At 39.6% G+C, this 27591-nt stretch overlaps 3 protein-coding genes across 7 annotated transcripts; all 3 read left to right on the top strand.

The window, feature by feature from the left end:
- The first annotated feature begins 19 nt into the window (after positions 1–19).
- On the top strand, positions 20–14307 carry LOC112562612 (thioredoxin reductase 2, mitochondrial-like). The gene is made up of 17 exons (XM_025235956.1): positions 20–129; positions 1325–1396; positions 1678–1734; positions 2352–2496; positions 2962–3036; positions 3276–3354; positions 3872–3931; positions 4172–4242; positions 4623–4642; positions 5097–5188; positions 5654–5825; positions 6062–6201; positions 8167–8262; positions 9843–9935; positions 10478–10549; positions 11872–11969; positions 12286–14307. The coding sequence occupies exons 1-17, from the start codon at positions 51–53 to the stop codon at positions 12407–12409; spliced, it is 1545 nt and encodes a 514-aa protein (XP_025091741.1). The 5' UTR covers positions 20–50; the 3' UTR covers positions 12410–14307.
- Positions 14308–14387: 80 nt separating this feature from the next.
- On the top strand, positions 14388–20883 carry LOC112562611 (acidic mammalian chitinase-like). The gene is made up of 9 exons (XM_025235955.1): positions 14388–16584; positions 16850–17088; positions 17274–17398; positions 17744–17861; positions 18003–18194; positions 18732–18866; positions 19063–19642; positions 20055–20140; positions 20542–20883. The coding sequence occupies exons 1-8, from the start codon at positions 16428–16430 to the stop codon at positions 20117–20119; spliced, it is 1611 nt and encodes a 536-aa protein (XP_025091740.1). The 5' UTR covers positions 14388–16427; the 3' UTR covers positions 20120–20140; positions 20542–20883.
- Positions 20884–21682: 799 nt separating this feature from the next.
- LOC112562980 (sulfotransferase 1A3-like) lies at positions 21683–27445 on the top strand. Of its 5 annotated transcripts, none has more exons than XM_025236640.1 (7): positions 21709–21786; positions 22105–22212; positions 24189–24403; positions 24598–24933; positions 25452–25555; positions 25994–26153; positions 26731–27445. In XM_025236640.1, the coding sequence occupies exons 3-7, from the start codon at positions 24220–24222 to the stop codon at positions 26841–26843; spliced, it is 897 nt and encodes a 298-aa protein (XP_025092425.1). In that variant the 5' UTR covers positions 21709–21786; positions 22105–22212; positions 24189–24219; the 3' UTR covers positions 26844–27445. The 5 variants fall into 5 exon arrangements, with proteins under 5 accessions (XP_025092424.1, XP_025092425.1, XP_025092422.1 ...); XM_025236637.1 differs by having other exon boundaries at positions 22105–22223; XM_025236636.1 differs by having other exon boundaries at positions 22105–22350.
- The last annotated feature ends 146 nt before the right edge of the window (positions 27446–27591 follow it).

Raw genomic sequence — 27591 nt, 5'->3', positions numbered from 1 at the left:
GTTTGGTTACTACTTCTAAGAGTGCTTTCCCTTGGTGCTTTTTTCGGAAGATGGCGACTTGGAGGCGGCTGCTGCTAAGGTCACTTTCATTTTCACGATGGTCTTCCATTTACACACGACGTTTTTATGGTAGGTAATATCAGTAACGAAGGAAAACATTTTTAATAACGTGAATATACTCAGCTGCTTAAAATACTCGCATGAGCTTATTAGATGGATATCTAGGTGCAAAATACGCTTCCTTCTTTGCATTTACATGGGTATGGATAGCGGATGGATCAAATCTGAGTAACTTGCTGCATGGTCAGGAACAATGTTGTTTTTTTTTAATGGGCTCATTAAGCATTGACTTGAGTTGTTATGTATGTGTAACATATACATTTAAACCGCAAAAGCCCTAATCCAACCCTTAATTATAGCCTCATTTTCTTGCTTGTAAAAAGTGCCATGACATCCTAGGCTCTGCCAAAACAAAGTTGTAATCTCAGCCAACTTTAACAAAGCTTAACATTTTTTGGTGTCTGACGACTCGAAAATTTATCAGCTGGACCACGCACAAGAGAAAAACAGCCAAGAGGTGACCATCTCGAAGGCCATGGGATGACACGACCATCGATAATCCGTCAGACATTAGGGCTATTGATGTAGTTTAAATATTAAATATAATTCTAATTACAATTGATGGAAGCAGTGCTGTTTTTTTAAACAAGAGTGGGAAAACTAAAAGTGCAGAAAAAATTTAATCAAATAGTTTGAGCCACTTCTTGGTATATCAAGTATAAAAATAATGGACATGACGTAAAACTGGTACCTCTATATTTTTTTTTTTAACTTTGACTACACATTAAAACATGCACTTTTTACTCCCCCATCACCACTCCCCACACACAAAAGATGAGAGATGCACATATAAATCAATTAAACATTACAATTTGCAGACATTAAGTTCTGTAGAAGTTAAGTTCGTATCTAGTTATATATTTATGTCACAAGTGTGTAGTCTTGTTTCTGAACTTAAAGCATGTTGCAAACCTGAAAAAGGTAAAATATTTATTTACATGCATGCTAGAATGTTCCTTTGGCCAAATTGATAAGTGGTTGCATAGGGTTTTAATAAGGGTTAAAAGACAATATTTTTATGAATAATATTTGTTGTATATTTGGAAAACTCACCTCCTAGCCACTGTAAAAATAAGCAAATTTCAATGATTTATAATTTTGCTTACAAATATTAACTTTTTATTAATTGAACAGCCTTACATTATTATTCTTTATAGTCATAACAGAAAAAAATTCAAACAATGCATACTGTGTCAAATGACAGGTTCTTCCAGCAGCAAGTTTGATCTGGTAGTGATAGGGGGTGGATCAGGAGGCTTGGCCTGCTCAAAAGAAGGTCTGTAAATTTATACAGTGTACCACACACACACATATATATATACACAGTTTTCATTTAAAATGCAAGTTTATTTTTTGACATAGTTTTGAAAGTCATGTGTCTACTGCTTCTGTACTATTTAAGCCATTTACAGTGGTAGGTTTATTTAAAGGGATTCATCATGACAACAATTTTTTTTATTATTTGTAGATTTAGCATTAAGATATAATTTAGCATGAAAGTCTGTAGTGATGCTTTCTACAGCACATCCACGACAAATTTCTGTTTCGCATGTGCAGCTGCAGATCTTGGCCGGAGAGTTGCTGTATTAGACTTTGTAAAACCTTCTGCTCATGGTAAGGTAATGCTTATAATGCTGCAAAAAAATAAATAAATAAAAAGATGAAGCAAGTTTTGTCACAAGGTCCAGCAGGAAGCCATACACAGAACCACTGATAAAAGAATGCATTCTCCTCAAACAGAATTTGAACAATGTGAGAGAGGTTGAAAAAGATATTATTTATTGCTCTTTGACAAAAAAGACATTAAAATAATGTTTGGAAACAGGCCTGATCAGCCATTCAAATTTCATAATTATGCTGAAAATAAGCCAGAATTGTTTCAACATCAGTGCAGAATAACTGCTATCAGAAGAATTAGCTGGCTTCAGACAAGGTAGAAGCACAGTTTTCCAACTGATTTATCAACTGAAAAACATCTAAAGCCCCAGCGAGATCTCTTCTGCATCTTCATAGATGATCTTGTTCAAGTTATCTAAGGGCTGTAATAAGTTCAATGAGTGCAGTAGTGATGGAGAAATGGTTGCTAAGATGAGAAATGGTTGCTATACTATACACATTAATGTGGATGAAAAGGGTGACAGTTTTTCACAGAGGGTATGTGAAACAGATATCAAAGAAGTACTACTGCTTTTGTGCTTCTGAAGCTGCTTGTAAATTTCCTACGTATGCAGGGACCAAATGGGGACTGGGTGGAACGTGTGTAAATGTTGGCTGTATTCCCAAAAAGCTGATGCACCAGGCAGCTGGCTTGGGCCATGCCTTAGTTGATGCCAGGAGTTTTGGGTGGGAGGTGCCTGAAGCTGTTGGCTTTTCGTGGTGAGTGACTTTTAATCACTTTCACAACAGGTCACAACAACCATACATTTAATTCATTTATTTGTGGCTTTCTCCATTGGTTATACATTGTATGTTTTTATTTTCTGTACAAATATGTCATCATGTGCTCTGTTGGTTTGTCTTGTTAGTAAAGTCGCGTTCTAGTTTTAAATGTAAACTACTAATAATAATATGCTGGTAAAACTAGAGAGATGTGTATAACAAAAGAAGAGATTAACAAAACATGTGTGGCTTTTTCTTAGTTTTTCTTCTGATCTTTTTTGCCCCACTGTTTGCTGTTATTTATATATTATTCCCTAATCAAAATTGCTTAATTACCTTGGTGTGGATAATAGCCTAAGACCCCAAAACAGAAAATAAGTTTATTACATAGTGATTTATTTTAAAGCAAAGTCATTGCATTATCATTATTTATATCAAATGTGTAATTAAAATGTTTTCCAGGAAAAGGCTCACAGCAGGAGTACAGGACTATATTAAGTCATTGAACTGGGGTTACAGAGTTCAGTTGAAAGACAAGTGAGTGTCAGGGACATGTTTTTGATATGCTGTGACTTGTTGCAGTCAGTGTTGGTATGATAGAACATTAAGTGGAAAGCATCCCTCTAATTGGGCTGGATTTAAACAGCATTATGATGCAGCAGGAAGAAATAAGTCATTTTTTGATTGCAGATGTTTTATTTCACAATTATGATGGTCACAATATTTAGACTTAGAGCAATGTTTTGAAAGGTACTTGCTGAATTGTTTCTTCCTAGGAAAGTTGAGTACCTAAATGCTTATGGAACCTTGGTGGACAAGCACACAGTCAAGGCTGTCAATGCCAAGGGCAAAGAGGTAATTTTTAGACAGCAGCAGCATTACTTTGATTACCATCATAGTCATGGTTCTTTGAAATGTTAAAATGGGGAAGATAGCCAGTTTAGAAATATGCAATCTAATCCATGTGTTTTGTCAGCATCAGTTCTGATGCACTCTATCAGCTCATGCACACAGTCATTCTTTAAAGGTGAATCAGTTTTGAGAGGTTTGTCCTCACTGTGTTGAAGGTCATCCACACAAAAAATAATGTAGTGTGTTTTTTAGTTTAATCATGAAAGGTTTTTTTCCTGTGCTGGAAAGACTTGAAGTTGCATGATTATATTGTTTTTCAAACTTTATGTCATGTTTGTCCTTGTCTTTCTGTTGTCATCCGAAATTTGCTTTGAGTCCCTCCCCTGATGTTTGTTCAGTAGTTTCATGATCTGCTCATGGATTCTTTGAGTAAGTGTACCTTGCTGCACAATATAGTTAAGGAAACACTTCAAGAAAAGAAACATTTGACATATTATCATCTGTTGTCTTTCATCAACAGCAAATACTCACAGCTGATAACATAGTGATAGCAGTTGGAGGTCGCCCACATATACCTGAGGTTAGAAGTTTATGTAAAATTATTAGCAGATTAAACAATATAGGACTGGCTTGTTTTTGTCATTTTCTCTACGGCAATGTAAGAAAGAATTCAGTAATGAGATGTCTTACCACTTGAACGAACCTTATTTATTGCATGCAGAATATTTTATGAATGAAAAGAAATGTTTCTAAATGCTTATAAAGTGTATTTAGAAGTTTAAACTTTTGTAATACCATTTCTTTAAATGCCCTTTCACAGATACCTGGTGCATTAGAGCATGCTATAACTAGCGATGACATTTTCTGGAAGTCAGAACCACCTGGTAAAACGTAAGTAATTTGTTTTAATTAGCTCACTTCTCCTTATCATCATCATTATTAAATGTAAGATAAGTAGGTATAGTTCAGACAGATGAGCAATCAAATTTTAAAAGTGTTAAAGTATCTAAGGAGAAGTGAGCTAATGTTAAGAATATTAAGATTTCTTCTAAGTTTTACATGTGTAAATAATAGTTTATTCTTTGTTACCAGATTGATTACTAAGGCAGAAGTGAAATACCTACCATTTTATTAAGTCATTGAAATTGTAGTAAAATTTGTACATAAGAATCCAGCCCTCCAGAAATGTTTTTCAAGCATCTTTCAGATTTCTCAAATTTTCATAAACATAAACTTTATTAGCACGCATATTTTATCTTTGTGTATTTCAGGTTATGTATAGGGGGAAGTTGTATCCTTACTAATGTTACATAATGCAAGGCAGAAAAATATAATAGCATAACTGTCTTTGCTAAGTCCACACCAAAACACCTTTGTACATACTTTGGGGATAGTTTGGGCACATAAATAGGTTATATCACAATGTTTATCAATCACAAAATGTGTTGGATTTTCTTCCAATTGTTTCCTTTTTGACCAACGTAGAAAGCTGTTAGATAAATATGATTATTTCATACATTATAAAGACTAAGTTGAACATATGCACTTCTAAATACAGCTTAACAAAGAGTTGAAGAAGTGCCAAAGCATTAAAAAAATATATATATGCACACAACCATGTAATAATATATGTACATAGATGCTGTGTTTTGGAACATCTGATTACCTGCCGGTGGCTACTTGTAAATACTGCTAATGTTACGTGTGATAATAACATGCCTTAAACCTTAACATTAGGAATTCAGATATAGCCCTTGAGACAGCAGGTATTTTGACTGGCCTTGGGTTTGATACTACCGTGATGGTACGATCTATATGTCTACGAAACTTTGATCAGGTCGGCAACTTGTACATAGGTCCAGTTCTGTCTGCATGGGTGTTTTGTTTGTTTTCTTTGTGCAGCAAAAGTGTTTCATTGTCAGATAGCCACAAATATGACAAATGTCCTAAAGGATGTACAGTACTATAAAGCCATTTTTTTTATGATGAAATAGCTGATCAAACATAAACAGACTTCCATTATTCCTGCTATCCATATAAATTTTGAGTCAACCGATGCTCAGTAAATAGTTTTTAAGTACTTTGTCTTATCAGCTTTGCTTATGCTTATACATATGAGAATGCATATATGCATTTTACACACTAGTATATTAAAGAGGCTATTCCTTGATTCTATTATTTGGTTCTGTATGCAGCTTACTCATCTTGGTAACAGATTTTAACAATCATCAATCTATTAAATGATGAGCCAGGTGTATTGGTTATTTGACAGAAATAGTGAATTGAAGATGTGTGTTTTCAGCAAATGTCCAGGTTAGTTACAGACCATATGAAAAGGGAAGGAACAAGGTTTTTATGGAAATCCAACCCTTTGAAGATTGAAAAGAGGAGCAATGGAAGATTGCTTGTAACATATTCAGACATAGAAGGTAGCAACCATCAAGAAGAATTTGACACCGTCATTATGGCAACAGGTCAGAGTTTTTCATTGTAAAAAAATGGTACTTCTTGTTTATCGGCCTGTGTGTGTATATTTGACCAAACTGAGTTTTTTTACATCGGTATAAGACTGTTTACATGTTGTATACATGTGTATAAGAATGTTTGCATATGATTTGCATGTGTGTACAAATGTTTACAGGTAATAATCAATCATAGCCTATGTCAGATGCACCCAGCATTGACATCTTCTTGAAATATTTAATTTCAGGTCGAAGAGCATCAACTAAATCCCTGGAGCTGGAATCTGTTGGTGTCGAACTACTTTCTGGAAAAGTCATTGGTGGCTTTGAGAATGACAATGAGAAATCTTCTGTTCCAAACATTTATGCCATTGGAGATGTTTTACATGTAATCCAAAGTATTTTATGAAGTAGTTTAATTTAGTTAATGCTAACTGAATGCTGGGAAGCTTTGGTCTTACCAATCTCTCAGTAGTATTTATTTGCTATTGTTGTTCACCTTTTTCTTTTGTCACACTTTGAGGCCAGCTCTCGAGATTGAACTGGCAGTCATCTGCAAAACATTCACAAGGTCCTCACAGCTGAGTGTCAAGGGGCATCAGCGACAGCTAGACCTTTGCCCTCAGTTTCTGAAGGAACTTCCACTCCTGTAGGATATGCTTGTAGCTTACAGTAAAGGGGATGCTTTAATCTGTTGTGCTCTGTTTTGAGGCAGAAAAATGTCCCCTGGTCTAATCTGGACAGTGATGATAGCTGCTGTCAGCTTAGGTAGCCAGTTGTTGGTGGCTTGTAACACAGGCAGGGCATCTGTTAAAAACACTTCCTGTGAGTCTGAGCTTGCTCTGCTGCTGCTGACACTGCTTAGTGCACAGATCAGGGCTTCAACTTTGGCTCTGTAGTTGGTGCAGTGAGAACTTGTTGGGATGGCTACCACTGTTGTGTAGTGATCACATACATTTTCCTTCTTAAAAAAGAAGCAAAATTAACTTGAGCTGGTAATGTCTTTTCTCGTTAGTTATCTGTAATTTCATATTTATCCTTTAAATTTTGTTAAAAATGAACTTTTGAGATGTTACATTGTCAGAGATACTGATTACTTTGTTTGCTTTTATGATCACACATTTCTTCTTCATACTGTACCAGATGACATGACTATGTGGAGATCACCCTCTCCTGTGATCTTTCTTGGTCGTGATGCTGCACATTATAAGTACCCATTTTTATTATGGCTACCTCAAATCAAGCTGTTCAGATCAGTTCCGCTCGAACAACCACAGAATGGTAGGACATAAATTCAGTACAGCCCCCTCCCATCCCAGTGAGCACTGGAAAACCAGGGAAGGGTTTAGGAGAGGTGTCTAGTTGGTAATGGGCTGGAGCTTACATTATGTCCCAGGCCTTTGTGTCTGTTTATTCAGAAACTACAGGCACCTATTGCTGTTAAAGACAATAAATACTCCTCGTCATTGGGTTGTAGAAGGTGGGGACCTTTAGTGATATTCTGCATTGCCGGTCATTTCATTTACCTCACACTGTAGATCGCATCCTCTCCACTTCTTGGCTTGGCACTGGGTTCCAATCTTCTTGAACTTGGTTACCCTGAGCCCTACTAAGGGTCCTTCAGTTTTAGCATGGAATACCTGTTTTCTTTCGGCTGGCTCAGAGGCAGATTTCATTAGCACAGTTAAGGTGATTTCACAGCCTACAGCCCGACTGGATTTGGGGTGTGTTAATTTGTTTGTTTCACCTAGCGTATCACTAAGTGTGCTGCCAGAGTGGGTTACCACTCGCTTCGCCTTTTATTCTCCACATAGTCATATTGTCCGGTACAGTACAAGGAAGAAGTACCATTTTTAATGGTAAATCATCTTTCTTCGAGTACTTACCAGTTCTCTCCTGCTTCCCTGCAGTGGGTTCCAGGTCCAGGTGAAAACTCATGGCATGACATGGGGAAGGGAGGGGGCTGAACTGAATTCATGTCCTACTGTTCTGTGGTCGTTCAAGCAGAAAAGGTTTGGACAGCTGGATTTGAGACAGCTAGAAGGTGATCTCCACATAGTCCTGTTATCTTGAAAGTACTTGAAGAAAGACATTTTCCCACTAAAAATGGTATTTTGCTTTATACTGACCAGATGCTGTTTATCATTGCAATGTTTTTTATTTAAACTGGTCAGATATCCTATATCACTGCAACTTTTCATATTATGATTTTCGCAATGATTCTGATCTGTCTGACTTTGTTTGCTTGGTAATTTTCTTTTAAGCCATGGCTTTAAACTTAAGTGCAGATTTTAGGGGATTCATTGTAAAAACTTAACCATATTGTCATAAAGCTAACTTTTTTCCCTCTCAGGGTGGACTAGAACTGACGCCAGTTGCTATTAAGGCAGGAAAGTTGTTAGCACATCGGCTATTTGGAGAAGAAAAAAGGCAGATGGACTACAGTAAGGTAGAATGATCTTATGCTTGTTCATACAAGACAGTGACTCTAAAGTTTTGATTAATTTGAGCAATTAGAATAGGGACAATATATCGTGAACTGGGCAAGCTGGCAGCACATTTCCCCGACTGACATGCCAACAATCTGGCTGCCCCATTCAGCACCGGTGGCCAGTCGGGGTTAGCAAAAACATCTACGTATGGCCAGGGGAGATAACTGTGTAACAGTCCTACCCCTGATGGACCAGCTGTAGCCGGGTATTGCCCAAGACGACCAACGCCCCCTTTTAGTAATGGCTTTAGGCCATGCTTTACATGTTCTAAGAAGAAAGAGGATCAGAGATATGCCCACAAGAAGGAAAACACCCACCAGAAGGGAATAAGACAGTTGGGTACAAAGAAAGAAACTTCACTTTTCGGGCGGCTGGCTGACAGAAGGTCCGTCGCATAGAAGACGTTAAAGTGTCCATGGGGCTTGAAGAACTTATAGTGAATGTTTAGAGAACTGATAGTGAACTGGAAGTACGCCACCATGGGTCGACTGGGAGTATTGATGAACATTGAAACAGTGACTTGTGAACATTGAACAGTGAAATTATTATTGTGAGAACACTAACAAGACGAAACACCAGAGAGATAAGTTTTAAGATTATGTCAATACTTGTAAACTATTCTTTTATATATATCTGTACTCTTTTGTTTAATTATATTCTTTTAATTAGCACTGAAGTATCTTTATTGAGATCTTTATTGAATGTGTTGTAATTTGGTGTGTGGGTGAATGCTTGATGAGTCTATGCTAGCAAAGTTAGCCATTGCGTGCAGGGCCCACATTCAGTCCATGACACACCTCTCTCCAAAATATCAATTATTTGCTTCCCAAATATTACACTTAGGTAAAGTGATCTTAGGCATGTTTATACAGAGAAATGACTCAGACTTGTAAGAATACACAGCCAGCAGGAGGCACTTTGAATCTTTGGCATGGTGGTTCTTGACATAATCAGCTTATGAGTAAAAATGCTACCTGCCAAGAGACTGCATTTGTGTAAGGAATATAATGAGAACACATTATACTCGGATTACATGGGACTTAGATCATGTGTTCAGAGGACTGAACTAGACCACGTGATGTGGACCAAAACATTAACGTAAAATGGGATTATTATTGTTATTTTCACACCACGTTGCTTCACAAAGGTTTAAAGTAGCCACTTAGTTTGTAAACAAATCTTTAGAAAAAGAATGATAAATGCTATGTAGTCATACATGGGCAGAATATGCCGTCTGTACAATATATACAATATATATACACACAATACTCATAACCAGAGTGGAGTTAAAAAAAATAGAACTGAAAACCAAAATACAGTCATTAATGATACAGTGAAATGTTCTGTTTGTTTTTAGAATTTCTGTCCAGAAATGTGGATTTCTTCTAATGCAGATTGAGTTTGTATTCCCACATATTTCACAGGTGTGGCAGATTCACAGATTCACCCCATATTTTGCTATCTTATCTATCCACCTGATGGTTCATGCTCTGGTTTTACAAAGAAAGAATTAAAAATATAATGCTATTTTGAACAGGTGCCTACAACTGTCTTCACTCCATTAGAATATGGCTGTGTGGGACTGTCTGAACAGGATGCTCTTCTGAAATATGGCGAAGACTTTCTTGAGGTATGGACGTTGCATATTAGCTATTAATCTCTTGTAAGAAATGACTGGCTTGAAGCCAGAATTTTCAGAAAATTCCTCCTATTTTATATATATATAAGCATAGTAAAATATAAGAGTAGCCATCCTGCCTCATTCCATAATTAGGTATAATATACTTATATTTTACAGACTACCAAAATATTGTTTTGGACACAAACTAGATGGATTCTGCACCAAGTTATTTCTCATTTCAAAATTTTTTGCAAAGGGTTGATTTCAATAAGATTATAGCATAGTTATTTTTGAAAAAAAAATTTTGGGGGGGAGGGAAATATTGGATACTGACAAAATTGTAATGTTCACCTGGGACTAAACTGAGAGTAAGCATCAAGATCTACTGCGAGAACAGTAACAGCAAATAATTATACAGCACTATATCTCTAAAACTAGGTTCAAAGTGCCTGCAGCATAGTGTTGAACACATGGAGAATTGTGGATCCTGATGATCTGTTTGTTACATGTGCAATGTGTTTTTGTGCAAAACATGCATACTCCATTTCCAGATCTACCACGCTTTCTACAAACCACTGGAATTCACTCTTCCAGGCAGAGATGCTGCAGAATGCTACATCAAGGTAAATTATAGAATGTTACATCAGGGTAAACTCTAGAATGTGACATCGAGGTAAATTCTAGAATGTTATGTCAAGGTAAACTAGAATGTTGTGCCGAGGTAAACTCTATATTATATAGAATTAAGCTCTTTTGAAAAACTTTCTCTTCATTTTGTGCATATGTGTTATGTGTGGAACACTCAGGCTTTATTTCATTGTGTGATAATGCTACGACTAGATCACTATTTCTCACCTTATAGTGTCATTCTGAAGTTGACCATTACTTTACAGTGGAACCTCGGTTAGCGAACGCCTCGGATAGCGAATATTTCGGATAACGAACAAAAATTTCGTTAAAAGTTTGTCTCGGATAGCGAACAAAATTTCGGATAACGAACAGCCACGTGAACCACACGTGACCGACCAGCATGTCATCATTCGCGCTCGAGACACAGTTACGATCGGTCGTTCCTTATCTGTGCACATCCTTATTATTTAGTGATTTTTGTGCTTTATTTTAATAAGATAATCCTCAATCGTGGCTCCAAAGAAGATTAAGAGCAATTAATAGTAGTGAGGCAATGACAAGGAAGCGGCCAACAAATTAATTGAAAAAGGAAATGATTTCAAAGTATGAAGGTGGCATGTGTCTGTCGGATCTGTGATGTCGTATTACCGAAGAGTTTTACAAAAAAGGCAAAAAGGCAGAAGGAACAGACACTGGACAAGTTTTTTCCTTTAACCTCAAAGCTGCAGAAAAGGGAAGTCTCCCCCGATTTTATAATATCACGTGTGCTCATGGAGGAGGAATGAAAGCAGCAATTCCACCCTTTCCTCCCCACACCTCCATCCAACCACGCCGTCAAAACGGCAAGTTTTCTGATGTTTAAATGCTTTCGTTAATGTTTTTATGTTTATTTAACTCCATTTATATTTCATTATAACTGTTCTCATTAAAACAAATACCTATATAGCCTGTAACTTTCAAATATTAGCGAGTCAACAGGGGCTGGGAACCAATTAAATCTATTTCCTTTATTTCTTATGGAAAAAATTGTTTCGGATAACGAACATTTCGGATAACGAACAGCTTTCCAGAACGGATTAAGTTCGTTAACCGAGGTTCCACTGTATAGGCATTTGTGCTGTACTTAAGTGTTTGCATATATATATATGTGTGTGTATGTGTTTTTGCATTTGTGTGTTTGTGCATGCATGTGTGTGTGTGGGGGTGCATGCATAGGTTTGTGTGTGCACGAAGTGTGTGCATGTCAGAAATGTATGTACAATTAGAGCTTTTGTGGAGACATCCAGCAATGCTTTAATAATAATCTTGTCTACAGGTTATATGCCATAGACACAAACCACAACAGGTCTTGGGGATCCATCTCACTGGACCTAATGCAGGAGAGATTATCCAGGGTTTTGCTGTTGCACTGAGGTCTGTTTGTTCTCCTGTCTCAGGATAGGAAGGACTGTTTATCAGTTCCATATTCATTGAATGTCCATGCATGTAACATTTTTTCATACATGCACACACATGTCTATATATATATTTGCAATCACACATTTGCATGTACATGTGCAAAAATATGTTTAAAAAGCAGATGTCCTTGTAAATACACAAGGTACAACATGAAGTGCCAGTGTACAATAGAGAATATAAATAGTGTCAAAGAAACGTTTGCACAGCTGGTAGCCATGCCATCGTTCAAGGTGAAACAAGTCAATAAGTCTTAATTTTGGTGCTTCCCCAGGTGCAAGTTGTCCTTTGCCCAGCTGGTGCAGACAGTTGGCATACATCCAACCAGTGCAGAGGAATTGGTCAAACTGCGCATCACTAAAAGATCTGGCCTTGACCCCACTGTCACAGGTTGCTGAGGTTAAGACGTCTCTGCTGTGCCTTTTCCTGGCTGACGCAGACCTGAAGACATTGAGTGTCAAGTCTGTGAGAATGTGATTTTTGCATGACAAGTGTGTTGTGACAGGATTTTTTTTAGCTGGTCAGGAGATGCCAGAAGGATCCAGAGACTACAGTCAAGTGTGTGTGTGTGTGCATATGTATACTGTCGGGTTGAATGTGGTTGCTGCAGTCAAGAAAAAAAAGCAGAGATGTCATAGATGTTATTTTTATGTGGAATCTGGAGGCAGCTTTCCCGAGTTTCTTTTAAGGTGTCTCTGCCACCCTGTTCACAAGATGAGGTGTTTTGTTCTCATCCAACAAAAGTGGTCACTAGTGAAAGCTATGGAAATGCCTTACATCCAGCTTTTTGCTAATTTTGATCACTTGGTGTTCAAGTGGCCAATGGCTTGATTTCTTTCTTACATGAGGATGTGCATAGGCTCGTTGAGAGACTCGGAAAAGCAGCCTGATGGTTTGACTGCAATGACGGCCTGGCCCCAAACTGTCAGAGGGCAAGACCTGATGATCCAGTCAACCTGTTTTCCTATCATGTAGCATATTTTCATAATCATCTGTGAGATCATGTTTCCTTTTGATGCATTGTTCATTATGAACTTTTTATTTAGGTCATCTACAATACGATTTAAGATATCAGAACTTTTGCTTCATTTTCCTCCGTTTTCTTTCCTTCTTTCTTAATCTTCTATTCTCTTTTTGCTAAAATCTGTGAAGGATTGTCCTTTTTCAACCTTTTATTTTCTTTTGTCTTGTTTTTCACTGCTTCCTCTTCTTAATTCTGCCTTCTTCATGCTTATGACTCATAAAGTGTACAGCATTGGAACAAGTCATCCTCATCATTTTCTGTTTGTTAAACTTCTCAAGAGGAAGTCTTGGAAGATGTTAAAGTCAGCTGTTGTAGACTATTTACACTTTCTTTTTACACTTTACACGTTAAAGAAAATTATGTGCTTTCATGTTCAAGTCCAGTTCCTAGTGTGCTATCACTTGGGAAGTAAAGGAATTCTTCGTCTATTTATATAAACAATGATGTTCAACATCGCTGTAAAAATTCTCATGTCAAAGCTGATGCCTTAAGGTCCTTTATGGCAGTTGTGAAATGTGTGTTGCAGAAGAGGTGGCATAGGGCATTGTGTACTTCTTGTTGTTTATTTTTATTGAACTTATGTCTGCTGGCTGCTCATTTCAAATATTGTTTTATTTATTATTGCTGCTTACATATGTAAGCAGCAGCACTATAGAACTATTATCATGAAACTTGGAGTGAAACAAGCTAAGCAAGAATACAATATAATCGCATAGACTAGTCAGACAAACAAACATACTTGCTAACTGCTGTCAGCGAAAGTCAAAAGTCTGTGAAATTTTGAGATGTGCATCAGACTTCTTAGCTGAAAGGCAGTTGTCAGTCAACCCTTCTGCTTATACTCCACAGCAAAAACATGAATAAATAGTAAAATGTCAAGAAAGCAAAAATTTAGGGAAATACACACTTTGAATAGCTGTTTTTGGGGAGAAAAATAGTTCTAAAATCTGAAGAAAACACTATTCTGAACAACTCAATTTAACTTGGAGGAAGTGAATCTTCTGGCATAAGAAACAGACCATGCATCTGGATCAATGGCTTTGGCATTACTTGAGTTCAGCATTTGCCCACATGTGACTTTTGATTAATTTGTTTGCTATGAATGCAGAACATGAGAATGCTGATCAGAGTTTTGGTTGCAGCATTTTGACATATTTTGGTCCAATTTTAAGTGCTTGAGTGATATTTATATACTTTGATATTTGTGCCTTTCCCACAGAGTTGTTTAAATGACAGTGTGTTCATTTATTGCAATAAATTACTGGATCATGATGTGCACAGTAGTGTCTGTGTTATTTCGGCTAGATGTTAAAAGTGTATGCGATTATTGGTATGGGAAACTGGCCGTATCGTTTTCTCGTGGAACAGTTCTCTTAAGATACTTTTATTGTTTGAATAATTTTTTTTGTTTGTTTACATTATTTAAACCAACTGAGCAGTCCAGAAGAAACTAAATTACTTAAACGGGTAGGTTTAACCCAACAGATCGAGGCAGCGAATATAACCGGTAGCAATCAAAATAAACAGAAAATCGAATGCATCGTTGCCAGATTCATTTTGTTTGGGTATGTTAGTAACCTGGAAACGTAGCAACTGCACGATACACCCAAGGACACCTTCCTCCCTTCTTTTGAAGGACTCACGGAATGTATGGGTGAACCTTTGCACAGCTCACAGGCAGGAAGATCATCTGATATCCTGAGCACCGACTAATTGCCTGGAGCCGGCACTTCCCACGTTCTGCCCGTTACAATCTCTCAGGAAGAGGGGCAGGAGTAGAAATAGTTGTCTTTGTGAGTTTGACATATCTTTAATTATATCATGTCCGCTGTCACAGTCTGTTTTGGAGGCGAAGGTCGCAAGATCAAGACTCGCTTGGGCCTGTACCCGGAAAACGAAATGTTTGTCCCACCAGCCTACTGAACTGTCAGAGAAGCCAACAGGTGGCGGAAGGAAGGGGCTGCCCCAGCTAGAGTATAGGACATTTCATCTACTTTCATCTTTTTGTTTTTAATAGGTTATGTCAGCAGACTTGATCATGGGCAGTTTCGTTTTGTGTTTATGGTTCACCTGACTTGCAGTACAAGATGGTTTCCTGATTTCTTTGCTAGGGGAGTGCTTCGAATTTTAGTGACTTTGCACTGGAAGTGGGAGGGACCTGAGTACCCCTGACGATTATGTCTGAACAGGTGTCATATCCAGAGAGATGTATGTGTTCCTGGAAACGAGGACTAAACTTTCGATTCGCCAATGTTGTATTGCAGGCAAATGAGTGGACTGCTTACTTTAGAAGGACGATGTCTTATCGTCCGCTTTTTTGCGTTGGTCGTCAAAAACAGTACCACCAACGATGGTGATGCTATCATCACCTCAATCTATTTGAGCACCTTGCAATTAATTGTTGACTACCCATGACCCCCCCCCCCAAAAAAAAAAACAACCAACAACAAACAAACTAACAAACAAACAAACAAAAAACCTCAAAGAACAAATATCGTATTGCTTGTATCTTTCTTGTAACCACAGACAATAAAAAAAAGAAACCTTCTTCGGGAACGATAAATGGACAACTTGTCGTGGTCGTCGTGGACGAGAAGCTGTATGTTGACAGGTGTAAAATAACCGGGCACCGCCGTCTGACACACCCCTGTTGACATTTTTCGCCAACCACCCGGATTCCACCTTCATAAAGTCACATCATAAAGTCTTTACAAATGTCTTTATGTTGGTTTGTGTGGAGACGTGACTAACTTCCATAGAACAGTGATCGAACCCTGGTCGACCTTTTTCTTCTTATTATAATCGCAAACGTCTGTTTGTTCCTCTGTACTCATTAGTGTCTTTTTTTTTTTTTTTTTTTTTTTTTTTTTGTCATGAGAAGTTTCAATTTCTGACTTACCCACCTTTGCATGAGTGTATAAATATCAACACCAACCAATCATTGGCACATTGCGGTGGCTGCTCTCTGATTTTAATCAAACCACTCACATGATAAACATGTCAAAGGTCACGACAGTTGCCGGACTTGGGCTGTTCCTCTGTTTCACAGGTAAGTCAGGTAATCAACCGTTTTCAAAATGCTTGTTCTACTATTGTTTGAAAATATTGTTTGTGTTTCAAATATACAATATAAGCATGTGGATCTTAAAAATGTAAATATTGTAAAATGTTGCTCTTGTCTAAACATTACTGTTAGAAAAAGTAAAACTAATACTGCAAACATTTTCGCATCTGAATAAAGAGCGGAAATTATTAACCGAATTTCCTCCTGAGCACTTTTCATGAAAAATGTTAAATTGTTTCTCTAAGGTGTACACTTTCAGGGGAAGATACCTGTCACATTATTTTTGTTTTTAGTGATCGCCTTGGCAGCAGGAGGAGAGTTTTGTGTCATGTGTTACTACACAAACTGGGCTCAGTACAGGACGGGGGAGGGTCAGTTCTACCCGGAACACATCTCCGCCAACCTGTGCACCCACGTTATCTACGCCTTCGGTAACATAAACCCATCGCAACTCTCTCTGGAGAAGTCTGAGGAGAACGATCTTAGTAAGCATCTGAGTGTCTCCATAACAATGTAAACACATTGTAACGGGTAATAAGATACTTTCCAAAATGGGGAATGTCTATCATGCTGGAAACGTCTATCCTAATTTATATTTATCTCATTTCGCATGAATTGTTAAATCAGAAAACAAAATGGTAAATGTGTTCGAAGAAGAGTTTTCAGCGAGCTTGACATACTTTCAAATTAAATTAATATTTTACTTCATGTTAAAAGGTACTGTTTCTGTTCAAACTGCTCCCCTGCCAGGCATGTATACCCGTGTTGTGGCGCTGAAGAGTCAGAACGCTGGGCTGCGGGTGCTGCTGGCAGTGGGTGGAGCGGGTCGCTCCATTGATGCCTTCCGCGCGGCCTGCGAGACACCCGCCACCCGCACCACCTTCGCCAGCAACGTCATCTCCTTCCTACGGGCCCAACGGCTGGACGGGCTGGATGTTGACTGGGAGTACCCGGAGGGCTACAAGAGCAAGTTTACCCTTTTGCTGGCTGTGAGTTGTTGTTGTTGTTGGTGGTGGTGGTGGTGGGACGCAAATAAGATTTTTTTAAAACTGGCGCTAGTGCCCCAACCATTGCTTTCTAATACTTTTGTTGTTGCTCTTGTTGTTCATTGTCCCTTTTTTTGTCATCTGCTGGACTGCTGGAGAGAGAGGTGAACCTTATATTTGATCTTCAGGCACTTCGTTCTGCTTTCGACAACGAAACCGTTGCCACTGGCAGACACAAACTTCTTCTGACTGCTGCAGTGGCGGCGTCCAGGTACAACATGCAGCAGAGCTACGAGGTGGACCAAATCCACCTGTAAGTGATCATGACTATGACTATTCTAACACAGGTAGACTAGGACATGAAGGATTTGGTAGTAGTGGTCGTTTGGTGGTGCGTGCGCGCTTTTGTGTGTGTGTCATATGGTCGTCGTCGATCTCAGCTGAGATGTGCCTTGAAAACACTAATTTTTCTACATTCAAAAATATTATTAAACTCATCTTTATTATATATCACATTTGTATCGATACTACAACATATGTTTTGTATTAAAAAGTAAATAGATAAATTTATACAAATGGTACAAAAAGAAATTCTAGGACTAGTTTACGAGGACACAGTACCACAGTTACGTCACTAACGTCACGTGACCGCCTACAGGTACCTTGACTACGTCGGCGTCATGTCGTACGACTACCACGGGCATTCCTGGAGCACAGCGCTTGGTCATAACAGTCCGCTGTACGCCCCCCAGACAGACACCACCGCCTTCAGTCAGGTGACCGCCACCTCTTACACTCACAGCCCATTATTCATCCATTCTTTCTTTCTCTCTCTCCTCCATTAACCCTCTCTCCACCTCACTCACACCCCACGAGAGAGAGAGAGAATGGTAATTTTTACAGTTCTTTCTTGATAGAATACATCTGTAACCGACTGGATAGCCGCTGGAATACCAGCTGACAAACTAGTGATGGGACTGGCAACTTACGGAAGAACTTACAAGATGGCGTCACGTGACTTGTCTCGACCTGGCGACAGTTTCTCCACAGGCCAGGGAGGCGATGCGGGTGCCTTCTCTGGAACTCCAGGCTTTCTGGCATTCTATGAGGTACCCCTTGAACCGTGATGATGGAGCCACTGATATGCACCCCGTTAAAGAATTAGTCCCCTCGTCTGCCGTTGCAAGATCTTTTTTTTTTTTCCTTTTTAGCAGGTTACTCAAGACTTCGTAGTCTTTATATCTGGCATTATTACACCGTATTAAGTTCCTGGCAATTAAAAGTAAGTGACCTGGCAACGTGCTCGGTATATCAACCACATAGTCAACATTTGTATGGACACTGCTGGAAGATAAGATAAGGCTGCATTTACACTCGTAAGACTGTGCATCCCAAACTTGTTCACCTTTGTTCTCATGTCTACAAGGCAAGAATAATTTATTGGTTCACACACTGTCAAGGTTGACTCTTTATTTGTCTGTCTTTCCTTTTATTTTGTGTATTCTGCTCCACGTCACACACACGCACACACACTCAGCTGTGAGACACCTCTCTGTTCATGCCACCCAACTCACATCCTATTCCACATGTCAGAGGTCTAGTGACAGACGAGGCCTAAAATATTATCCCAACATCTATGTATGTAGATCTGTGGCCTACTCGCTGGTGGCGCCTTCATGCGGGTCTGGGACAACACCAGCAAGGTTCCCTATGCTTACGGGACCAGAAACGGTCACTGGGAGTGGATCACCTACGACGACGTCACCAGCATGACCACCAAGGTCTACTGTTTATTTATTTATTAATTATCACCAAGCAAGACCACTCATTTTATTATGGCGACAGTAAAAGGTACTAGGAATGGCTGTCCCAGAAAATTATCCATACAACACCTACAAGATGACAAATAATCGCCACTAAGTTTGCTCGGACACCCAGAACACCAACAGTCCTTCACTGAGGTGCGTCTATTTTTAGGCTGAGTACATCGTCAACAGAGGGCTCGGCGGGGCTATGTTCTGGAACTTGGACTACGACGACTTTGGCCACAACAAGTGCAAGCTAGGCTCGTACCCGCTCATCAGCACCGTCAGTAATAAGCTCGCCAACGCCGCCAGGACCACTTCCACCGTGCCGAGAAGCACACCAGCAACAACGACAACGACTAAGACTACAACCACGTTGCTTACTTCGTCGACAGTAACAATAACAACTGCGAGGATACCGCCAGAAACTACGACAACGACCGCGACTACAACGATTACCGCGGCGCCGACTTCAGCAGTCCGCGTCACATCGACAACCGCTGCAACGACTTTAAGAGGAGCGGAAGCCACAGCATCGACGATGATGCCGACGACTTCTCCAGCAGTGACGAGTGAAAAGGCGCAGCCAACCGTGCCGACAAGGACAGCGGGATCGACATCAGAGTCAGCAACAACTACTTATAACCTGGGAGGCGCTGATGGACACACGACATCAACACCAGCGACGAACACCATCACAGACCAGTCGACTTCTGCATCAACCACATCCAGCGAACGCAACAACGCGAGTGGTACGTGCGTACAAAACCTCAAGACGAGCGTCTTTATCTACCCTTTCTCTCTCTCTCATTATTTCTTTTTGTTCCTTCTTATCTCTTGGTTCCTCAACAAATTTGTATACCTCTTTCTCTCTCTTCATCACCTTCAATTTTTTTTTCTTGATCGGTATTTTCTTTCCCTTCCTAACTTTCTCTGAGTTGATGTAAAACAGCCAGGGAAAGTGAGTGTGTTGTTGTTGTTGTTGTTGTTGTTGTTGTTCCAAGTCGCAAAGACATACTCCACAGGATTTTGTTGACATATTCACAATGAGTTCTCTCATTTTATAATGATATTTATACCTGTACAAATTTTTAAATAGATTTTTCAAGGAAATACATTTTCATCAATTTTCTACATTCCTCATTTGACGATTTTCTTCTTCAGTCGTCTTTCCTGGTGCTTGGGTGCTGCTGCCTGTAATGTCCGTCGCTTTGTTGGTGTGGATGTGACGAGGCACTTTGTCCTATGCTGTAAGTTTGACTAGCAAAGTGCAGAACTATACACGTGGCAGTTCACAGCAGATTATTTTACCTTTAATTTACTAGGAGAAAAATGCTTAATTAGCAAACCGAAAACTTACAGGTAAACTTACACCTTTGATGTAAATTACCATGTTTATGCCCACGATCTGTGGCCTCTAAACACTCTCAACACACTCAGGAAATCAGAATCACGAGAAAGCAGCCAGCCCTGTAAACAGACGGCATATGCAAAGAAAAAAAAACCAGCAAGCCCAAGACGAGATCTGAACCCAGGAGAGACAACCAGGAAATAAATATCAGAATATCACTTGTAATTTCACATACTACCTAGGTGTATTTGAGGAACAACAAAATCACTTTACGGTTTATTCCGTTGTGATCTCTTCCAGGAATACATCCGTCCACACGTGCAGACCTTGACAAGAACGTGCGCCCTGACTTCGCGGGACTCTTGTGAAGACACGAGTAGAAAAGTAGATGAAGACATTTGCATATCACCAACCTGTTCACTTGTAAATCCTGTAAATCCTTTCAACTCTTGTTCAGGCACCGACAGGCACAGACATGTACACACTGACTGACGCACGTGTGCACGCAGTCTGTATGAAGTACTGACCTCTCCCGACCTCTCTACGTCATATACGAACTTTGACCCTCGACATGATGGCAGTGGACAGTAAGAAGTCCTGTAACGTGTTTAGGAATTTTGTTTTATATTCACATGGCTACACGTCCACGGGAAATACACTTTCAAAGAAGCCCTCTGTATCATGTTCTCAAATTTGTTGGTGTGTGTGTGTGTGTTGGGTACATTTTTAAGCATTGATTGATGTGAGGAAATTATGCAAATGATTGCTCGTGATTCTGTATATTACAGTTGCATGATGTCTACTGTTAATTTTACAGTAAAAATAAAGATAATGTCATTAAATCATACAAACAGCCTTCCTAGACAGAGAAATATGTCCCACCGTTCAATGAACAGTAGGTTGCACTCAAATACACATTTCTCGGATTTCTGAGCTAAGGACAACAATAATTCATAGACAAAATTTACAAAATTCTGAAGACTGAAATAGTGTAGATATACATAAACCTTCATCGTTTTGCACAGAAGTATGAGGTGAGCACTATGGTCTGGAGCAGAACACCTCAGTGTTGTGTGCAGAATACTTCAGGTGTCATACAAGTCTCTTGTCGCCCAGGGCGACGTTGATTCAAATCCCCTACAGGTTTTTTTTTACCTTTTAGGATGGTGGCGAGGGGACAAACACGAGTTGTATGCGCGCGCGTACGCATGCATGCACTCCCTCGCTAATGTTTGTCATACTCTTACCTTACAAAAGCGCGAAAAATGAAAGATTAAAAAAAATTGTGTTTATTCTTTTGTAAGATTTGTGCAATATTTTCTATCCGTTCCATCATTTGTGCGGTGTATCAAAATCCGCTGCAGAGTCGAGTTGTATTCACCCACGAGCTCTCCCGACCTACTTTTTATTTTCTTTGTGCCCTCTGGGTCAGGGTGCTGACCTAGATTTGTCCTTCTAGTAAGTACACTTGTTCGCTCAGAGGCTGACTTGCAGATCGACCTGAGGTAAGCGTCGAGTGTGGAAGTAGCAGAGCAAGGAACCCAGGTGAGAAAATTTTCTCATCCTAGTTATTCAAGATATTTAGTATCTTCTTATTTTACTTTTTGCTCTGATTAAGAAATAACTCACGAACTTCCACCTTATGCTACAGCAAAAAATGAAAATGAAATTAAAATAAATAGGGCAGTACGTGGGTGTCAATGAATGTCGAGGTACTCACCCGGTTATGAAAAGGTCATGCCAACTGCTGTCACTCTCGATGTAGGTCAGCTCTCCTATCAATCATCACTCGAGACACATTTTCCTGGACCTGATCACATGTCTGGCACCAGGTATAGTATGTCTACTATATGCTATCCATAGGTCCACCGCTTGGAGCCTGTCACCGGGTACCTTCACAATCACAGCACCTGAGTCGCGAGACATCTATTGACAGAACATTATGGACGCCGGTTGACATGCAGAGAGCAGGCGAGTCAGAGGTGGTTATCGTGCACCCTGGAGGCAAACCTCCAGCAGCACTGTGTGTGAGAAGGAGGAAGACCCTGCAGTTGTAACGGTCTACTCCTCCTGTAGCATCAGTAAAAATCAGCTCACCACTGGCCCTAAGTATTAAATTAAAGTATATACTTTAAAGTAAATATATCATTAAAGTATATACAGCAATCACAGTCTTTCCCTTCATCATCTCTATTGACGCGCACTTCAGTTTCTGTTCACTGTTATATTTCTTAATCATATTATTTACAGCTGTCAGGAGACCTTGTCCTGAATCTCCACCATAGCTCTTCTGGAATACTTTGCCATACAGTCTGGGAAAACAGACATCTGTGCATGAATATTTATATTGAGTAGAGCATGTGGAAGAATTATATTGTCACTTATGAGCACTGCATTGTCTTACGGACTTATTTTTTAAAACTGATGTAAATGAGTGACCATCACTTCTTGTGGAAAATCAAATAATTTTGGTGCCAAGAGGTTTGTCAGAAAAATATCCTCATCTTACTCCAATTTTACTTTACATTACAACCTTCTGATCTATGATGATAAGTTGCTTTATTTAATTTGATCACATATACATCATTTCTTTCCATAAAAAAACACAAAAATGACCTTACTTGAAAGTATAACAAGACTTTCCTTACTTGTTCACAAAACTCAAGTCTGGACCAACTGAATGGTCAGAGACCAAATGCATGTAATTGGCTGCGTGCTCCATGTGAAGATTAAATTGTGGCCTTTAGCAAATGAATCTTTGAATCTGTGAATTGTGTGTTCTGAGACATCCCAGTGCTGCATTACTTTGGCATTGCCTGTGATTGGAGGAGTATGCATATGCTCGATACACACAATCATCGGCAGAGCTGGCAAATGATGGTCACTGCCTTTTTCCTGGAACAAAACAGTTAGATATATACATATGTCACAAAACCACACAAAAGGTTGAATAACATTGATGTAGATATGGTATGACAGATTTATGGCATAGTAGAATCTCAACACACACAGAAAGTAAGACTGATATTAGAGACAGAACTTACATGGGAGTTGCTTTGACTGTCAAGGTCATGTATGTAAGCTAGGTAATTTGCATTTTTGGAATTTGGCTTTTCATCTGCTGTTTTACTTCTTGGTAAAGTGTTGTGCTGACACCTGTAATAGGTTTTCAGTGGGGTTCCTTTCCCAGTAACTTAGGCAGTGGTTTTTAGGCGCCATGTAATCTGGACCTTTTTCTTGTGTGGCAAGGTGGTGCTGTGGTCCTATGCTCTCAAGGAGTAACAAGGAATAAACAAAGCAAAATAAAGATAGTAAATACTTATGAGTAGTATTAATTATCTTTGGCGTCACCCTCCTTTTAACAACATAATGAAATGCTGTTGTTGTTTGAGAATTAGACAAGCAGAAAACAGTAATGCTAAGTGCATAATAGCAATACATCCTTTTATGGATGATTCTGTTGTTTTCTAAAATCTTATAAATTCTCGTCTTGTTTTTGTTAATTTTTTTTCAAACATTAATAATAACAAATACCTTTTCATCATATTTTTGATTTAATAATTGTCATTAATGAGTAAAGAATTTTTTATGCAATAATGAGACAACAAAAAGCATCAGTCTCATTTTGAAACCATTGGAAAAAAAGAATTAAACCTTTATTTGGGAACCTGATATATATATAGTCAAATGTACATCTTATAGATTTTTACTGGTCGAAAAAAATATAGGAAGACAACTATACTGTTTTATGGGAAGAAAGAAACGGAAAAACACCCAGATGGATGGACTGATCAAATAGGAATTGAATTTGATGAGTTCTAGGATTTTATGATTGGTCCAAACTCATAATAAACCTAAATCAGTGGGTTTTTAAAAAGTCACTTTATTATCCGTTCATCCTCCTGTCTCTGTATGCTGTATATCCACTTTTTGTCTTTTCCTCAAAGTTTGTTACATCTGTGTGTGCCCACCCTCGCCATGGAGAGCTCAGCGAACCGTCAGGTGGATTTCACCGTCGACCATTCCAAAGTGAAGCCTGCGGAGTTCGAAGGTCAATTCTTTCCCGAAACCTGCGACGAGCCCGTGGGATCGCGCATGCGCAAAATAAAAGACTTGGAGATCCGGCCTGCTGACGTCATGCTCTGCTCCTACCCCAAATCAGGTTTGACAACTCTTGTTTAGAGCAGAGTGCTTTATCTCCCCACATCCCAGCATGTCTTGGATTCATCTTGTGCAACCTACTTAAATCGGTTTTGGCATTGACAAAGGTTAGCTTGCTGACCGATGCTCATCCACATTTCGACTACCTGCACTCACCGAGCAACACGTTTTACCATGACGTCATCATGTACTCAGGTACTCACTGGGTGTACCGCATGATGGACATGTTGCTGCATGGGGCCGCGGAGTACCGGCGGGAGGCGGCTCCCGAACACACCTTCCTGGACATGCAGAGGATCCAGAACCTGCCCCACGTGCCCTCTCCCCGCATCCTCATCACACACCTGCCCTTCGGCCGCCTGCCCCGCCAAGTGGAGGACAAGCGCACCAAGATAGTGTACGTGTACCGCAACCCGAAGGCGGTGCTTGTGTCCTTTTATTTTCAGATGAAAGATTCAACGGTGTTTGAAAGAAGCGGCATGAAGGACATGACAGTGGACAGGTTTGCGGAGCTGTTCCTTTCTCCACAAGGTAAGTTTGCAATGCCAAAACTGCCTGGACACAGAGCTGTGTCTACACCGCCATTTGTCGGGTTTAATTTTGTGAAATTTGTCATGAAGTCGTAGGAAATCGCTATGTCAAAGGCTGGGGCTGGGAGTCGGGTAGATTGGCTGTTATCCAGTGCACCACCAGGAAGGGTCATCCCAAAGTCGTCATATTTTTAACCTCTTTAATGTAAGTAAGATACTCAAGATGCTTTTTAAAATATATTTCTTACTCAAATCTCATGCTTTCTCAACAACCCACTACTTTTGTCTAATATTTAAAAAAAAAATCTTTTATTGATTTTTCCAAGTCGTTAAAGTTATCTTTTATTTGTTTTTGATAAAGTGGACAAGTATTTAAACTAATAGTGAGCGGAGACCATATTGCTTTGATTTGCCCCAAAACAACTGGCTTTTCTTCTTTAGTTTCTGTCTTAATTAATAAGTAAGAGGTTCGGTCTGTGCTTGTTTGTCGGTCTTCAACTCTTCCCTTGTCTACATCAGTACTGTTTGGAGGGCTGTTCAACCACTGGGACGAAGTGGCGACATTCCAAAGTGATCACCCAGACGTTCCAGTCTTCAGAATCTCTTATGAGGAGATGTCTCTGGTGAGATATTCCAGTGGGAGTGAAAACACGACTGTGGCTGCACCGTAATGTAGTGTCCTTCTGGTCTAACACTTTCTTCCTGTGCCTTCAGATGACTGACAGACGTGGACAGAGCTAATGATTTCCGAGCATACAACATTTTGTAGACATCACCCTGACTTTGTTTATTTATTTGCAGAAACATCTAGACATTTCCTTTTAAGTCAAATATGTATAATTTGTACAAACTAAATAAATTTTTAAAATTCAGACAGAAACCTTTGAACTGAATCGAGTAGCTGTCCGGGTCCTGTATGTGCTGTGAATTAAAAGTTGAAAACACACCTTGTCGACTTTTCTTGCTGACATTATCCTCATCATTATCATCATCATTCATCGTAGCACCATTATTGTCTACCCAGTACATCTTGAACTCTTGTCTACCCCTTTATTTGACAGAACCCCACGGAGAGTGTAGAGCGGTTGGCGGTGTTCCTAGGGGTGGCATGCAGCAAAGAGCTGTGTCGGGAGATTGCGCAGTCCTGTGACTTCCGGCAGCAGAAGGAGACAGAGGAGACGCTGGACGCCATGAATAAAGAGCTCAAGTTCTACCGCAAAGGTACGACAAGCCACTCACTAACCCGTGAGAGAAGTGGGCGACGGACAGACATGTCAGACTGGAAAGGGATGTTCCACGGACCACACCAGTGGATTCGCCGCGTTTTGATGAAGTCTGAGCCCATAGTTGTTGTTGTTGTTGTTGTTGTTGTTTTCTAAAGCATCTTTAAATCGGACAATAGTTTAATTAGGTAATAAAAAGGTAGAATAGAGGGGATGGGAACCAACAATGACTAGAATCGAAGGCGGTTTTGGTGTAATAGGGAAAGGGATGAGAGGCACTCTAGTGTAATAATGAGAGGATTGAGAGACACTTGTCTAACAATGAAAGAAATGAGAGGTGGGGTAGTTTCTGACGCGGGGTGTTTATCTACTTTTCAGTATCCAGGTTTAAAAAGCATGTGTAACACCGTGATCGCATGATCTGTGGTGAGTGGCTGATGTAGTTAGTAAGACAAGCAGTCACACACTTTGTATTCAACTTTGATACACAAAAAGACTGCGCGATGCCGTGAGAGTAAGTTTTTTTATGTTTCCCTTTTATATTTACTAAAGTAACTTTTATCTTTTGATTGCAGGCGACATGAATGACTGGAAGAACCACTTGACAGTTGCCATCAGCGAGAGGTTGGACGCGATTGTGAGAGAGAGAGCTGATCATTGTTTGTTCTCAGCCAAGTATGCTTCATAGAACACTCAAGCGTTTGGTGCCGAACATTTCAACACTTGATACACCATTCACACCTGTACAGAACACCTGTCACGTGTTCAGAAATCCACCTGTATAGTACACGTGTGTCGTAGTTAAAAATATCATGGACGTAGATAGGTGGACTAATGTCTGCCGAGACTCACTCTTGGCCTCTTGTGGAGTTCTCTGCGGTCAGTCTCGGCGAACCAGAAGACGACCTGACTTCCGGAAGAGCAGCGAGAAAATAGAATTTAACGAGACTTTTGATGTCGACAATATATTTCTTCTTCTTCTCCTTCCTGTTCCTATTCGCCCCCAGTGGAGCACAGGGCCGCAACCACACCCCGCCATCGGACCTGGTTCTGGGCGTCCTTTACAGTTGGGACAATCTACCCGAAGTGCATTGCTTTGTTGCACTGTTAACCAAACTTTTACCTATTTAGAACACAAACTATTTGCTTCACTAGTCTGAAATCTCTCTTATAACATAATAAATAATATGAATCGCACATAAACATGGAGATGTACTATCACTGAAGTGTTCACATATGAGCATCACCTTGGTCCCTCGCTTATAAATAAACTCCGCTTGTACGTGTGGCTTGGCTTGCTTTCTGTTTTTATTTTTGCTCAAAATTTGGTATTTTATTGTCTTTCAGGATGGTGATTGCTTGTTACATACTCAGGATAGTGGTAGTCTTGTTAAAAAAATCGGTAGTGAGAGCAAAGGTAAACACACAGACTTTGT

Source organism: Pomacea canaliculata, linkage group LG4 (assembly GCF_003073045.1).
Source record: "Pomacea canaliculata isolate SZHN2017 linkage group LG4, ASM307304v1, whole genome shotgun sequence".
In the NCBI taxonomy this organism is placed as follows: Eukaryota; Metazoa; Mollusca; class Gastropoda; order Architaenioglossa; family Ampullariidae; genus Pomacea; species Pomacea canaliculata.
Note: the sequence above shows the minus strand (reverse complement) of the source record. Positions and strands in the feature narration are given on the sequence as shown.

Excerpts from the sequence above, each read along its gene's own strand:
- LOC112562612 (XM_025235956.1), top strand. The coding sequence starts at position 51 with ATGGCGACTTGGAGGCGGCTGCTGCTAAGGTCACTTTCATTTTCACGA. Across the intron at positions 3,355-3,871 it reads TCAATGCCAAGGGCAAAGAG|CAAATACTCACAGCTGATAA; the intron begins GTAATTTTTAGA and ends TTTCATCAACAG. Across the intron at positions 5,826-6,061 it reads CACCGTCATTATGGCAACAG|GTCGAAGAGCATCAACTAAA; the intron begins GTCAGAGTTTTT and ends ATTTAATTTCAG.
- LOC112562611 (XM_025235955.1), top strand. The coding sequence starts at position 16,428 with ATGTGTTACTACACAAACTGGGCTCAGTACAGGACGGGGGAGGGTCAG. Across the intron at positions 16,585-16,849 it reads GTCTGAGGAGAACGATCTTA|GCATGTATACCCGTGTTGTG; the intron begins GTAAGCATCTGA and ends CTCCCCTGCCAG. Across the intron at positions 17,089-17,273 it reads AGTTTACCCTTTTGCTGGCT|GCACTTCGTTCTGCTTTCGA; the intron begins GTGAGTTGTTGT and ends TTTGATCTTCAG.
- LOC112562980 (XM_025236635.1), top strand. The coding sequence starts at position 24,154 with ATGCTGTATATCCACTTTTTGTCTTTTCCTCAAAGTTTGTTACATCTG. Across the intron at positions 25,556-25,993 it reads CTTATGAGGAGATGTCTCTG|AACCCCACGGAGAGTGTAGA; the intron begins GTGAGATATTCC and ends TTTATTTGACAG. Across the intron at positions 26,154-26,730 it reads GCTCAAGTTCTACCGCAAAG|GCGACATGAATGACTGGAAG; the intron begins GTACGACAAGCC and ends TTTTGATTGCAG.